This window comes from Anopheles maculipalpis, chromosome 2RL (genome assembly GCF_943734695.1).
Source record: "Anopheles maculipalpis chromosome 2RL, idAnoMacuDA_375_x, whole genome shotgun sequence".
In the NCBI taxonomy this organism is placed as follows: domain Eukaryota; kingdom Metazoa; phylum Arthropoda; class Insecta; order Diptera; family Culicidae; genus Anopheles; species Anopheles maculipalpis.
The window spans coordinates 31,736,353-31,752,241 of NC_064871.1; the positions used below are offsets into that span (position 1 = coordinate 31,736,353).

General features: G+C 42.0%; 1 protein-coding gene across 1 annotated transcript in view; it reads right to left on the reverse strand.

Annotated features, from left to right (window-relative positions):
- LOC126559727 (uncharacterized) overlaps nucleotides 1-15,889 on the reverse strand; it is a 105,197-nt gene that overhangs the window by 71,770 nt on the left and 17,538 nt on the right. Inside the window, exon 2 of the mRNA XM_050215900.1 lies at nucleotides 8,728-8,935. Coding sequence (XP_050071857.1) covers nucleotides 8,728-8,935 — 208 coding nt within the window. The remainder of the gene's footprint in view (nucleotides 1-8,727; nucleotides 8,936-15,889) is intronic.

The following is a 15,889-nucleotide window of genomic DNA, read 5'->3' on the forward strand; positions in this document are numbered from 1 at the left end:
CTTTCCGCACCCACACCCCTCACACACACAAAAACGCATGTTTGCAGTAGTTGGTGGCGAGTAGGAGAGAGCGAGAGAGGAGTTCAGATAAAGGAAGGATTTGGCTGAACGCCCAGTCAAAAGGATCTGCGCTGTTGCGACCTTCTTCGGGAGTAGTTCTTTGTGTCTTTTGGTTGTATTTCATTCCTCTTCTTTAAGCAAATCGTTCATCCGATCGCCCAAAAACCTTCATCTAACGTGGAAAGATTGCCACGGGGGAATGCCACGCAAAAGAAGGACCATGGATAGCGGAACAATAAATAATCATATGATCGAAAACACATGACTTCTGCAGGGTTCCCGACGCCCGAAAGATGACGATAGTCGCAAAAAAAAAAAAGTTAAAAGGGAAGGACTTTAAAGTTGTGGGAGTGTGATGCGCTGATGCGAAACACTTGTTCCAATTTTTTAAGGATTTGTTTGGGTTGCGGGAAGGATCGTATAGGTTCCTCTGGTTCGGAGAAACGATCAGTTGTTGCACTTGTTCGAGAAAGGTCCTCTTCCTGTTGAGGATATTGTTACGAATGTGCATGCTCCTTCTCGAAAACATATGACTTTCAAAACAAAACACTGTACTTCATTCGTTTCGGTAAAGGTCTCAGAACTCTTACTTGGTCAAAAAAAAAGCAACCTTCAAGAGAAACATAAATTACCCGCCAGTGTATATTGTGTCACAGTTTAAGTATTGCTTTACTGTATAACTTTATAAGATCTGCAGATTCCTGTTTGTCCGGTTGAACGATGTGTACAAGCCGTAACCCTTCTGGCCAATATTTACTCAGCTCTTGAATCGAACCAGTAAACCCTCATTTGGGAATTTTGGGATACGATATTGGGACGATGGTCAGCTCACAACAGTCCAGCTCAATGGTGTATCCAATTTTCCCATGGTCCTTCCGGACGTTTCGGACAACCCAACGGGTAAATAAAACCGGTTCACAAAGTGTACAATTATCGGTGGTGCTGATTTAATTACCTCCGTTTTTTCGACAAAATGACATACATGTGTGCCTGCCATTATCGTGCAGAGTGGGAACGTTTATGTTTTCCAAACTTATAAAAAAAGAACGATTCGACGAGATTTTTTTTTCTCCTCTTTTAGGAATCAGCGAACGAGAATCCAGAGAAAATCAATTATAGCTCCGATGCTCTCGATGCTCTGAAGAAAGCGTTTTTTGTCTCCATGATTGCAACGAAACTGGAGACTCGATGAGTCCTCTAATTATAGGGCTCAGTAATGAAACCACACTGCATGTAACGGGACTTGGATGCGACGATGCATTATTTTGTCTTAAAATAACAGCACAAAGTAACGATCAACTGTAAAGTTAATGCTGAGAATGTAAGAAAATCATTATTTGCGCCAGAAAATGTCTCCAGGAACGCAAGGAAAACAAGTCGGCAAACATAAATTTTTGCTTTAAGCTTATCAAATCATTACATCAACGATTCAAATAGGTAATCACTAAACCAAATTGTGTACGTTGTCTTGCATTATGTAATGATTCACTGAATTACTACACCAATTCATTCATTAACTCACTTATTTAAATTATTCATGAACCATCCAAAACGAACACACTTCCTTCATAAAACGTGCTGCAAGATGACTTTACAACCTGCTGCGTTCCACGTTATTCCTTTACAAATATGCACTTTTTGGTGAAACCTAGCTGTCTGAAATTGGAACCATACAGGTTATCACGTACCCATAACTCGATCACGTTCAACCCAAAAAAGGGATCCACCCAAGTCCAAGAAAGGGAACGATTTGACTGGACAAAACCGAACCAAAATCTACGAGAAAAAAAAACCGCCCGTAACCATGCAATCCGCCGAACACGGCAGATTCTTGCAGCACGTAGGACCACACCGCCAGCACGAGCGGTTGCCAATTGTCGTGACATCCGTGTGTACAACGAAAATTGACCACAGTCCAAACCTAGGTAAGCTTTAGCAGCAAACTATGGATTCTTTTTTTTTTTTTGAATTTCCTTCATTCCTTGCAGCAAAAAGCTAGAAACAAAAAAACAAAGAAAAATGTGTCTTTTTTTCGGGACTTTCTTTTCCTTTGCGGAAGGATTAAAGCTCTCCCGACTGCAGGGGGTACCCATTCGGCAATGCTTCCCTCGGACCGCCTTTATCAGCCCTTCGTTTCGATGAATATCAGCCCGGTGTGCTTATCCAGTCGGACCGTTCGGTTGAGCATCTAATCAGCTTCCAAAGCACAACGGAGGACTCGACAAAAAAAAAATGCAAATAACTGCTTGCCGCCGTGGTTCGGTCGGTATGAACTCAAAGACTAAATATTAAGGTTGTTTATTTTCCTACGAGATAAGCTGCGCTTCTCAGAGCCACTGATAAGTTTTACCTTTTTACTTTCGTCCTGTGCGTTGCGTGCCTTGGGTAAAAGAGGAGAAGTCCCTGAACGGCAGCAAAAGCAGAAAACACCTGAGCCGTTTTTAATTCCACCTACACAATTGGTTGCAAACGTTCGAGACGGATCGAAAGCATGGCGAATGAAAAAGACAGTTTTGGAAATTTGCATATGCAAACAGTTCAAATTGAAAATCAGTTTTCTCTACCTTGCTCAGATGCGGTTAGTTTGTAGGAGGTGGTCGTTGCGTTTTGTTTCAAGTCTGAGATGATGGAAGATTTACCAGGAGCTGATTGTCCATTAACCCTGAAGTAGGCTCTATCCCTGCGTTCACGACAGTACGGTGGATGAGTAAACACTAATGCTATTATTTCATTAATTGAAGTCGAAATCTAATGGATGAGATAATGAACCTTTACACGACTCAACACGCTTTAAGTTGAAAAAAATTGCTGGAGATCTCTCCCAGTAACTAAATATTTTCAAATTTTGGCGTCTTTTTTAACGTGTTTTTCTATTAGTAGATTATAATACAAATTCGCCTTCAAGGGAGCTTGTGTCCAATTAGGTCAATCTTTGCCTATTATGTATGCCACATTAATGGAAATTCCGAACGAATCTGACCGAAATCCTTCACGTAGCATCAATTACATCACAAATGATGCAAAACCATGAAATGGGATTATGGTGCATGATGAACTACACCACACAATTCCTGACACAAAAGAACGTATCCACGTTCCTAAGGCAGAACTCCTATTCAGCAAAAAGAAAACCTTTTCCAGCCAGATTTCTCGTACGCCCAAAATCCACCTGACGCTGCTTTTCGCGCCAGAACCTTCAAAAAGCGCGCCAACACTGTCCATTACCAATACATCACCAACCCTGGGTCCAGGGTTCGTCTCACGTTGCCGTAATTCCATCCAATCTCCATCTGCTCACACTACTCCCACGGTACACTACCAAAAAGGCCAAAAAGGATAACATGACAGCAAAAAAAAAGGCCGTTCGGCATAAACAAACGGCGATTCTCTCGGTCAGGAAGAACGGGAGAAAACTGATGATTAGGACAACAACAAAAAATGGAAAGAAACCAACAAAAACAAATCATAAAAACGCACACTTTTGCCGGAGCGCACACGTTCTCACGGCTCGTCGCCCAACCGTCATTTCAGAGGGAAGATTGACTCGTGTCCATAGCTCGAATCCCATCATACACTTGTATGCTGTGATGCGCTGCCGTAGACTGTTAAATATCTACAAGCAGAAAAGAGATGCTGTATGTGCACGGGATGGCAATCTTATGACAAAGAAAACGGGATGAAAGCATACCTGAAGCATACCTGTTGTAATCCTGTTAGACACTGGGCGCGGCAGGTTGACGTGAGTGAGCAGAACGCACACTGGAAGCTGGAAAAGCGGTTTCCCCTACAAACGCCACAGAATCTCTCGCACGTACCAACGCACTAACCGTTTGCGATCATCAACACCCCCTCAGAAAGGATCGTATGTATTGGCGCACGGGCTGGTATACGCACACTTGCCAGCAGGACGAAGCAGGAATAACAACAAAATACAGGAAGAACAGGTAGCCTCGTGATGAGCCGTACCGTTTCACACAACCTGCACTGTGTCCCGCAGGATGAGAATGAGTAAGGTAGACAGAATTCGGCGAGCATAATAGCACAACACAATGGCGGGAGCGCATGTTGTATGCTGAGCAACAGGTACCATTCAAGTAAGGGCACATTTACGAACCATGAAAGGCACGTAGAAACCTTATATGTGGGCCTACCAGCACTTTGACCTATGCCAGGATTCTTTGGAGCTAGGAATCCTATAAGCAAGGTGAAAATAGCGGTATCAAACGGTTCTTACCAGAATCTGGCGGAAAAGAAACTAAACCAAACACCACGACAAACAGATATGCTTTTTCCTGTTTGATGCTGATCGAGCTTATGAAGATCTTGGCTATGCCACGCACGATCAGTTTACATGCTTCCGTAAATCGGTAGCAGGTAACCGGTTAATTTACATCTTATCTCAGGCCTTATTTATAGCTGAAAACAAACATAATTGACAACAAAATTCAGATGCCTTGAGCAATTTCAATTCTGGCACTACAGTGTTCATTAACTGCAAAGTACAACTTATTGCAGTTTTGTTTTTTCAGACATTCTACTGATGCTTTGAAAATCAGACGCCACGTTCACGCGCCAAAAACATAAGCATAACCATAATAGCTAACATACACAGGGACGAAGAAGGATAAAAATGTCCGTTCCCTACGTTCTGCTTCTACTCCCACTTCTACCAGTTCGGCATACGATCGCTGGCACTGCACTTGAAGTACAACACACATAAACAAATGAGAAGATCTCACAGGGAAATCATCTTTCGCTTCTCTGCATGACCATAATAAATCGCACTCTACAGTCAACGTTGGCGATCGGACGAACTTGAGCTGGTACGAGTGGCCACTTCATCTCCTGCTTTTCTCCATTTTCGCCATGAGGACCGCGCTACGACGAGTGCTTCCAAATCGGAAAGTACACGTACCGTGGTAGAGAGCAATCTTTGCTTCATTGAGGCATAACAAAACATAAACACTCCATACTAAAAATGCTGGTTTCCGCAGGAGAGTAAAGCAAAAACAGAATCTTTACCTTTCCAGCACTGACTGCTGGTGGTTTTCGAATTTTTATAATAAAAAATGCAAATTAACAAACCTTTCATCGAAGCTGACCCTATTGCTGTGCGCAATGGGTCAAGAGAAAAAGGTCTACGGTTACCTATATCCTTTATGGGTGGGTGGTCATTAGGATCCATAAATCTAACACCCTATTAATCGATCGTGTCTGTTGAACGGCTAATCACAGGGGAAGAGGACACCGGTTCTACACCATATGGGAAGACAATTTTGTATCCGATTACCTGTTGGTAGCGATCCTTCGCCTATAAAGCACGGCAAAGTCCTCGCTTGCCATACGGCACAACAAATATTTCACCTCGAAAGCAAATGTGACGGTTTATACTGTTCGGTGGGAACCCGGTAGAACCAATATTTACTCTTCAGGCAGCCTCCTCATTAGCGTCACTATTAACAAGAGCTGAACGAGAAAAAAAAAGGATATTTAAAAGTCAATTTAAGAACTTTCAAACTATCCTTGATTATCCGTAGGGAAGATATTGACATACTTTAAAGAAATACCTTGAAAAATATTCTTATTTTGTTGAACTATGGCTAGGTTTTTTTTTTTTTGTTAAATGTTCGTTACATTTAGTGGATCGAGTGGGACGATTCTTTCCTAACATATGGTAATTTTTTTTTTTTACATTTCTTTCAAACATGTCCAACAAAAACCGCATGTTTCCGACCCAATTCTGACGAGTTCTTACCATTGACAGCAAAAAGTGTCATGCAAATCCGTTTTGACAGCGAAAGGGCTCGAATTTCTAACGTTTTCCGCTCGGTTTACAATTACACACCAGCAGGTTCATCGTTGAGAGACGTAGACCACCAGCATATCCTGTGCTGGTTGTATGTCGCAGGTACCTCATGGCGTCATATCGAATTTCTGCATATAGTTTGATAGTTGCGCAATAATCTACCGAAGCGTTTAAAGGAAATGGCTCAATTTTTTTTCTGGGAGGATTTAATGTCTTGAAAATAATAATCTAATAATAAGGAAATCTTTGTCTGATTTCTCCAATCGCATCGTTACGCCAAGAAACAACAAGCACAAGGTAGCAGAAACAACAAATTAATTGGTTTTATTACCATTTACCAAGGGTCATTACGAAAATTGTAATAAACGAAGCCTTTCTATGGGTGAATACGACCTTTGCCTACTGTGCGAAGAACACATTTTATGTCCTTTACGGTTTTACTTTGTCTTTCATTACGGAGTTAACCTTGAACATTAAAGGCGCCATTAAATCCTTAAATAGTCTACACACTGTTACAATGGTTAGGGCGCAGTTAATTGCAAATCAAGAAGAAGACAAACGAGTATTACGGAAGGGATAATAACGAACTATATTAAAGGAGTATATTATCTGTTATAGGAAAATAAAGTTTCAATTCTTGATTCGTTATCATTAAGTCAATTATACATTAAACTCTAAAGCAGGAATTAAATTTACATTATATTTTAGCAATATGATATTTGCAACAATTATTGCGTTTAAACATTTTATCGACTGTTTCTTCAGACCTCACACGCTCCACATAGCAAGCCTACAATTCCCGGGATGTTCCTCGTACGTATGACCATCTATATGACGTACCATAAAACACGTCAGAATTCTGAGTCCTGAGGGTGTTATTTATGGCGTGGCGCTCATCCCGTGGAGAGACCACGCACAAGCACCCTGTGCACAGTGCGATACCTTTAGCATGGTGCGTTTCTATACGTCCAGAATTTGTCGGCTCATACTTTTACGACACGGCACAGAAAAGCATCGGAAAGCCATAAAATGTGATCGAATCACTGCTGTGCTTAAATTATGCAAGCATACCAAAAATCACACGTTACGACCAAACGCTATCCCAAAAGGCGAAGGCAAAAGCAAAACAGTGTCCAAATTATCCTTTGACAGGTCCTTGAACAATACGCGAACGGTATTGAATTTCACAGCGCATTTTGCACCTAAGCTTAGCTGTAAAACACCTCTTTTTTTTGGTGGATGAATGTAACACCTTTCGGGAATGAAATCTCATCAACGAAAAAAACGCAATTTTACCGTATAATTGTCCATACTTTCGGGAAAGATAAAATTTCGGTTTGGCATAATATTCATCTCGCAAGTGCAACCGTAAACTTCAAAAAGATGCCTCGTCAGGAAAGAAGGATATTTGTTCCTTCTTTGAAGTGATTTTTCTTTTCCAATTTTGCAAATCACGTACCATCTTTAATATTTCAGATGCTGCCCGGCATGGTGCCACGAAAATGGTTCGGCTCCGTAAAATGTAATAGCCATCGGTTCGGAAAGTTTAAAGGGATCTTTCCGCCCAAGCTTCTGATCTGGCGGCACAGAATGATAGGGCTGCTGTAGCTGATCGATCTTTGCAATTTGCTAGAACTGCGTGACCATTGTGCAGAGTAACTTGCTGATGTGTATGGCTTCAAATCTATGTAACATTTTCTCTAAAGAAGAAAATTTTCTTTAAAAAACGTTACCATGGCTTACCCTCATTAGCCATGGTAACGTGGTAAAACTTGTTAATCATACTGCTACTGGCTGGTTATTTTAAAATACTTCATCACATGCCATTGCATGTACTTCTCATGTAACCTGTTTTAATTATCGTATCGCCAGGATGGGCCACTATACACTCATGCGCTCAAACAACAATAGATAAAAGTTGCAATGTACCGACACGATCCTACCATTATTCTCCGTAAAAGTGGCACTTCTACAAAAGCAGCTCATTTAAAGTGCAGAAATCACGTTTTAATTACTATTTTCAACATTCGCTGGCAGGTCAATCTCACGCCGGCAGGGGGAAAAAAAACATTGCCATACAGCCGTATCGGATCCATTTTTAAAAAGCCTGTCCCGAGAGCACAAGTGTAACGGCGAATACCCTTGCGAAACGCGCCAGGGATCTTCGTTGGGCAAAAACCCATCGATAAACATGATAAATGATCGTACCGAAAAAAAAGAAGAGAGCATAGAGCACAAACGGTCCAAAGTGGCCTGTCCATTTAACGAAGGATAGCGCCAAGTAGGAAAAACTGTGCAAAAAAAAAGGCAAATAGCCGATAGGTACGCCAACGCAGTCAGTGAAGAAGAGACCCAGCAAAGGATATAGTGCATTTTTTTAGGCATTTGACTCATTGCATCCAACAAACAATTGCTTTCTCATCGATGCATAACATACATAGAGCGTTACCATCCTTTTTGTCCCTTTGTGTCCCCGATCATGCACTTGTTTCACGGTACCGATCCTGGCTCACAGCATGCAGAAAAATAAAATTGTGAAAAATGACTTCCAGTTAATCATTGTTTTCAGTGTCATAGACATTTGTAAGGAAGTCCTAATTTTTTGCTGGCGTCTGCTATACAGCTAGTGATAACACAAAGCAAATTACCGGTCGGGAAAACTACACAGAGCCAGCAACCTGCCTAAAGAACGGTTGGATTTCTTGGCGCCACGTAACCGACATGGTATAAAGTGAATGGCACCGAACAAAGGAAAAACCATCAAATGTGTAACACACGTCTTTTCTTGCAGCACATTAAACCACATTGCAAAACGGCGAAGGGGTGCACTTTTGTGCAATTCGGGACTATTTGTCACCTACCTGTGGTTCAACGCTTCAACGTCTTCCTGCTGCTGCTGCTGCTGCTGTTTCCACTGGTTGGAGTCGTCGTCGTCTTTGGTGTTACCGCCGACGTTGTCAAGTTTTTGATTGCGTTCGTCAGCATTCGGGAGCAGGACTCGGCGGGAAGCACCTTTGCCGGACGGCGTCACCGCACTTTCTTCACCGAGGACGCCTTGAAATTTGCTTTCTGGGGATAGAAAAGGAAGCAACATAGATTATATAAGTTGAAATTGTAGATATGTATCGTTTCAACTTGTGTTGGATAGAACTAAATTGCTATCAGAATCTATCAGCAGCAAATTTTTATCTGAATTTAACTATTACTTCCGCGAATTTGATCCCATCAATCAATCATAAAGTCACTATTTATTCTTTATATCCAAAGTCTCTTGATAAAGCATAAACCAAACATAGAAACATTATTTCATATTTAAGCATCTGCTTACCCTTATCTAGCACTACACTTCGATAACTTTGAAATTTGATGGATTTAAAAAATGTTTATGGGGTCAGATATCTCTTTGAACTTGTTGTGTACCATGATTGATTTTTATTTTGAAAAGATTAGTAAGAAAAGAGAAGTATTTTGAAGAATAAAAAAGACAATACAGCGGTAAGCCGTAATAATATAAGTAAAACAAATAAAAATTAATATTATGTAGCTGGATCTCAAGTTGGATGTCACCAAAATTGAAATGAAAAAACGACAATAAAAAATAATTAAAAAAACAGGATCTTATAACACAAACTAAAACAGAGCGAAAGCTATAGCGGAGAACGAAAACGTACACCTGGCATAAGGCCGCACGATCAATAAACCCGCCAGCAAAAAATGCTGAATCAATCATATCCAGAAAACGCCACATTATAAACAAATATCAATATGCAACTTATGACCACTTTTCAATGCCCTCAATTTCTTTTTTTTTATTATACCACCAACAAGTTTACGGTCAGCGTTACCCAGAAAAACCACAGGATATTAAAGGCTAGCAAAAAACACGCGATTTTGGGATATTACGTTTTCACTCAATTTTCTTATCCTTTTATTAAACTCCGTTCGTAAAAGAGTGCTTTGAAGTTTTGGGGTTTTAATGTCGAACAGCATATTGAGAACTTTTACGAAGTGAACATCGTACCTCTGCAGTACGGAACAGTAAAACAGTGATCTCTATCCCAAAAGTGTCTACTTCCGATCATACCGTCCATAAATCCAAACCTTGCAAACTTCCGTCCACATTGTAGGTTGATCCTCTGGCGGGCAAAATATAAAGCGTCAGGAAACGGAAGAAAAAGCATCTCCATCACTTTCGATGTGCTCTTTTTGTGGGTTAAAAATTCAACTAAGAGACCCGGAAAAGAAAGACCCGAAGGAAGCATCGAAGAATGCCCTAAAGGAAGTAGAATATTTTTGTATTCTAAGGCAATAGTCCTGCATACAATTAAAGCATGCCAAAAGACACTCGCTTTCGGCATTTTCCATTGCTGTATCATAGGGCACACTAAAAACTGTGCAAGATGTGAAGCGCGATCAGGATCGACTTCAGCCAGAATGACGAAAGACGAAAAAAAAAGACAACCAAGCCTCTCTAGGGTCTAACCATGTGTTCATCATTTGTCCGACACGTGCTCCTTTTCGTCGATGGAAGAGTTGCGAAATTTGAACTACAATAAATAGCACAACTCACTCCAGCAAAATAGACCGAGGGCGTAAAGATCGTTTGAAAAGCTGTCGAGTTGGTAGCGGGAAAAGGCATCAGATAGCCAGACCTAACAATTGAAAGCTAAACAAACTAATACATTCTGAGGCTGGAGCAAAAAAAAAATTGGTGATCTTTTATCTTTTTCTTTAAGTAAAACGCGTGTCATAAAACCCTGGCAACGAATATTTTCTAGCTCAACGCACGACGCAAGACCTCGCCCTCTCTCGTGTGCAACATATTTCCAAAAGAATTTGAATGAACCTTCCGGTATAAACTGCTGCCGATCATGTTTGAACACGTGCGCAGCACCAGAAGTATTTTACGTACGTTTTCCCTCTTCGCCACGTACCAGAGACAATGCCGTCGCCATCTAAAGAACGTCCATCTTCTTCCGTAAGGGCCTATCCCTTCGAAAATTTGGCTTAGAAACAACAGTACGTCCATTGTCAGTGGGTGTCCTTTGAACCGTGCAAATAACACTGTGGATTCGTGTGCATCGCGACCGACACGCCTTACAGGCACACACTACAGACGCCCGACTTTGCGTTCACGTAGCCTAGAGCAGGAACTGCGCAGTGGTGAATTGCCGCTGTCGAAATTACCGCAGCAAAATAACTCGAATCATATCCGGCAACGGAATGATGTGATTCCTGAAGGAACGAAAACAACAAAAAAACAACGATCAAAGACTCAGTAAAACATCCTCGACCTCGAAACAAATCAAACCACGCTTCCGAGCCGTAACCGTCGAAAGTGGTCAAGAAAAACCGTTGAAAGCAGTCCGGCGCGATCCGTTGCACCTGTTATGTTGCCTTACCTTCGCACGCACCGGGGTTCGGGTTCGTTTCGGTTTTTCTTGGACGGTGGTGTGCACACTTCTTCACACTTCCGTGCACAATTCCGGTAAGGCTATTTCCATTTTTCTCCCCTCCGGATGGAACAATGTTGGAGCACGGAACAAGGTTTGAGGAGATAGTTAGCCATGAAGCGGTAAGAAAGCAGTAGGTCCGCGCTTACCACAACCAACTTCATGTTCTGTGCGGTACAGCAGACAGACGATGGAGATATCGGTTGCATTACCGTGTAAGGAAAAGGCTCCAATAGAAGAAGGCGGTTTCCAAAAAAAAACGACGACAAACAAAAGTCTAGGCATAGTTTTTACTCTTGTCCACCTTCTGATGTAAAAGTTTTGCCCACTGCACCGAACAATTATAGCAACAGGTTGTACATGAAATAACCTCGTCAGTTCTTTCTAGCGAAGCGGGAAGAAAGCAACAGAATGCAAGCGCTTTTTACGCTTCGACGACTTCCTCAACGGACGTGTGTGGACAAGTGTCTACTGTGTGGATGGATCCATGATTTTAGGCACTCGTCCTACTCCATACGATCACAACGACGGTGTAATGACCGTTAGAACGTTGTTGCGCAACATAACCTCACTAGCAAATGTGTGAATGGGAAAATATTTGGTACAAGGTACAGGACCTATAACCGTGTAGTGCGTATCGAACGTTAAACATCAGCAAATAATCAAAGAAACATTTATTCCACTTCCGGCATTTTCACGCGTCAATGCGTGTGTCTGTCTAGCATAGACCTCAAACAACCGTATACCGCACGCAGCAAATATTGATCTAGCAGCAACTCTCCAACATTATCACCTCGAAAATGGTTAGAATTTGGAGGAATTTATGTATACAGATAGAGTGAACAAATACGCACGAAGGACAACCCGCCAGATTACAGTGGGCAAATATGATTGATTGAAAATAGAATGTGAGAAAACGGATTCATTGCACGCACAAACATCCTGCGAACAGTAAAAGCAACGTCTCTTGATAACTCGTACGTCTGCGCTAAGTGACATAATATGCTAAATTAAACAGTGTTCAAAAAACAGGCAAGTAGTAAGCTGCCACTGTAAAAAGTACGCCGGAAATTGATGCAAAATACTCATCTAATCTAATAGAAATGGACAAAAAGTAAAAGCATCACCAAAACGACTTAAGATTCGTCTATCGGATTTGATTAACAACCTCAACGGTTTGGGGAGTACAGTCATAGAAGGGCGTTATTTTTTTTTTTTATTTCATCCGTTCTGGTTCATTTCAATCGTTCATCTTAAGCATCAATCAACGTAAACAGTAACAGTGAAAAAAAATCCTCATTCCCAAACTCTGCACTTCGTATCATCCGGCAGAACACAAACTCGTCAAACCAGACTAGGGCCGGTGTTATAACTGTCTTCACCGTCCACTAGCGCTCCGTACATAGGAGTTACGTCCCCGCAGAGAGAAATGCTTGAGAAATTGCGTCAGCAAACAGCAAAGATGTCACGTCACGGCAAAGGTCAATATGATCGCTTAATCAAAACTAGTTCAAGCAGATGCAGGAAACTCGAAACTCCATCTCCGGCTGGACCACCGTCACACAGATACCGGCCGGCTGAATTATCCGTGGCAAATCTAATAAGTCCCCGCATTGTTCTCCAGATGTCCACCGTCGGTGTAGTCGGTGATCTCTCTTCTTCCCTGGTCGGCTAAAAACAAAGAGCAGGGCCATCACCACACCCCGAGATGACCATCTCGGAACCGAGTGCACGTCCAAACAAACAACCTGAAGAACCAGTTAACCTCTCCGTGGCAATCGAAAGGTTGGTGCGGATCAGTGCCGTCCGGCAAGTACGGGCACGTTCATTCTTCCCTTATCAACGTACGCTCGGTGTAATGCAGTTTTTGCTCGCCCAGCGATTACGCCATCAAACAAAACACTACAACGACATTACTATTGCACCTTGGACGTACTATTTCGACGCAGCTGAAAAGACGCTTTTACCATGAATGTGCATCATCATCATCATCATCATTGCTTCCCTCGCTCCTAAAACAAACAAGATCGAACGATATATCTCACCGACCTCGAAGAGTCGGACGGTATGATTATTTTAATTTTACAATTCTTAATTTATGCATCATCCCGTTCCGGGGGCCAGCGTACACTAGCACTGCAACGAAGCCTGTGAAGATTTTTCCCAACAGCAACAGGAAAAACCGGGCACGAGCAGGCATAAAAGCCGGAAAGTGGAAGTCCTCCCCAATCGTTGAAGGTTTTTTTTTTTTGCTGGATTTATTCAATTTTTTTAGGAAATATATTTTTTTAAGAGTAGCAATCTTGAAACACAACTACGTTTATCGTAAACCACACCACAGTCAGTTCGATTTGGAGACAAAAAATGGCCACCAACGAAATGGTATTTGGTACCGGTAAGGCAAACCGTGATTAATCTTTTGTCAACGGTTCCCAAAAATTCTGGTGCCGAAACTGGTATCATCAAAATTGTCAACTATCACCGTCTGCTGCACAGCCTATTTATTTATTTTTTATGCACGTACATTAATGTGCTCAAGAATTCTCATGCATATAAATAGTACTTAGAATATTTACAATAAAAAAAATACACACACACGTATCTATTCCCTTAAAAAATGATACCCTCAACAAAACGATCTCATCCCTCAGAAAACAGTACCATAGTCAATTTCATTATGCATAAAGTCGGTGGTGACAAAACACAGTTTTCCTTCCGCGTGGTGCTACCTTCAGCGATCACAGCGGGAAAATCCAAACACGCTCTCACGCGCACGTGAAGGCTTGCGCAGTGCGCGTTTATTGTCTAGCTTTAATTTCAATAATGCATCCGCTCAAGACGTTTGTGCACCGTGCGCGAGAGTCGTTCTAGCATGACTTGATGCTAGCGGCGATGATAATGTTATCAATCATTATTTTAAGCACATTTTTTTGTTGTCTAACTCTCCTTCTCCATCGTCACTCCGGTGCGGAACCAAATGTCCTTGCATTAAAAAAGCGCGGTTTTTCTTCCTGAACGATCGCGGAAAGAACAACTGCAGGCGGGTTGCGGGTAAACGTTCCCAAAACCAAATTACATTGCGCCTGGCACACCAATTCTAAACGTTCCCGGGGTAAGCGATATTACACTAGCAAAGCGCGCGATCTCTCCTGAAAAAAAAAATGCCAGGGGTGCCACAATGCTTCAGGATGGATGGGGTGAAAAAAAAGATCGACATACACGTTGCCTTCTTTGCATTACCTTTGGAAGAAGGAAGTGTTTTCCGTTTCTTAGACACCGGAGCATCTAGAAACGCATCAGGGGTAGCATTTTTTGTTTGCTATATCCTAGAGCCCTCACCACGCTCTTCCTTTACGGAATTCCGGCGCACATTTTCAACTGCAACTTCTTGTCACTCACCAGAACTCCATTGTTGCCGCGTAGAGTGCATAAACAATCTTACTTTACGATATTACACGTTTCCCCCAATGTGCAGCAACTGGCACTGGAAAGACCAAAAATTTCAATCCCAAAACAAATCTGTTGCCTTCCCATACACGTTGCCGTGCTGGTTGGTGCTGTGTGTGCTAGCCCGAAAAAATAACCTCCACAGTGCAATCCTCGGTGCTGTTTTTCATCCCATTAAATTGTTCTTCTTTTGCTGGAAATAATTACAATTCTGATTGCAACTCCCGTAACATTGTTGCACCCATAAATTTTGCCGCTGTACGTGACCAATCCTTTTTGTACTGTGCCGCACAAAATACGCAAAAAAAAGTACAAATTCTGTGCAATCATCGAGCAACTGCAGCCTTCCGCCAGGTCGAAGGTTAGCAATGTTGATGTGAAAAAAGTCGCGCCAAAAATATTGCCTGATTACAGAAGGTTATCAGCGGAGAATAGACTTGCGCTGCGAGGTTGCAGTTAGCTAACGGTCGTCTGCAGTCTGCATGGATTAGAACGACCGCAACTGTCGATCCTTTTGCCGTACATTAGCTATCGTTTTTTTGATAAGAAAAATCATTCCCATCACCGGTTTTTGGTTGCACCCTTCGCGCCGCTAGAAAGAAGCATTGATGGCGAATAGCTTATGAATGGAGAGTTCCGATCGCAACATCTCGTGCTTATCAGAGTAACAGCTCGTGAACGACGCCAAACCACCCGTCACGGACGCAATTTCCGTTAGAATTGACCTACAAACGGCGATGGTAAACATTACGCTAGAATTTATGCTAATCTTTTCGCCGGCCGGCGTCAGTCCTGCAGGCCGGGTGCTGATAAAGACGCTTGGAAATGATGTCATCCGCGTTCCATTTCGCCCATCTGCATATTGTACGGATATCAAAAATGATATTAGTTGTGCATGTGCATAGTGTGATCAACAAGGTCATGGTGGTTATGCTATGTGTACATACCACGGTAGGTCGAGTGAAATCGTAGGACCCCACTTTTATCAACATTATCATATCCATGTTTGTCCATCCATACTTTTAAAGACCGTGAAGTCCATGAATCTAATGAAGATTTTATTTCGCACTGACCTTATGTCCTTGCTACCCTCACAGCTATCTATCAACCATCAGTTATTTAC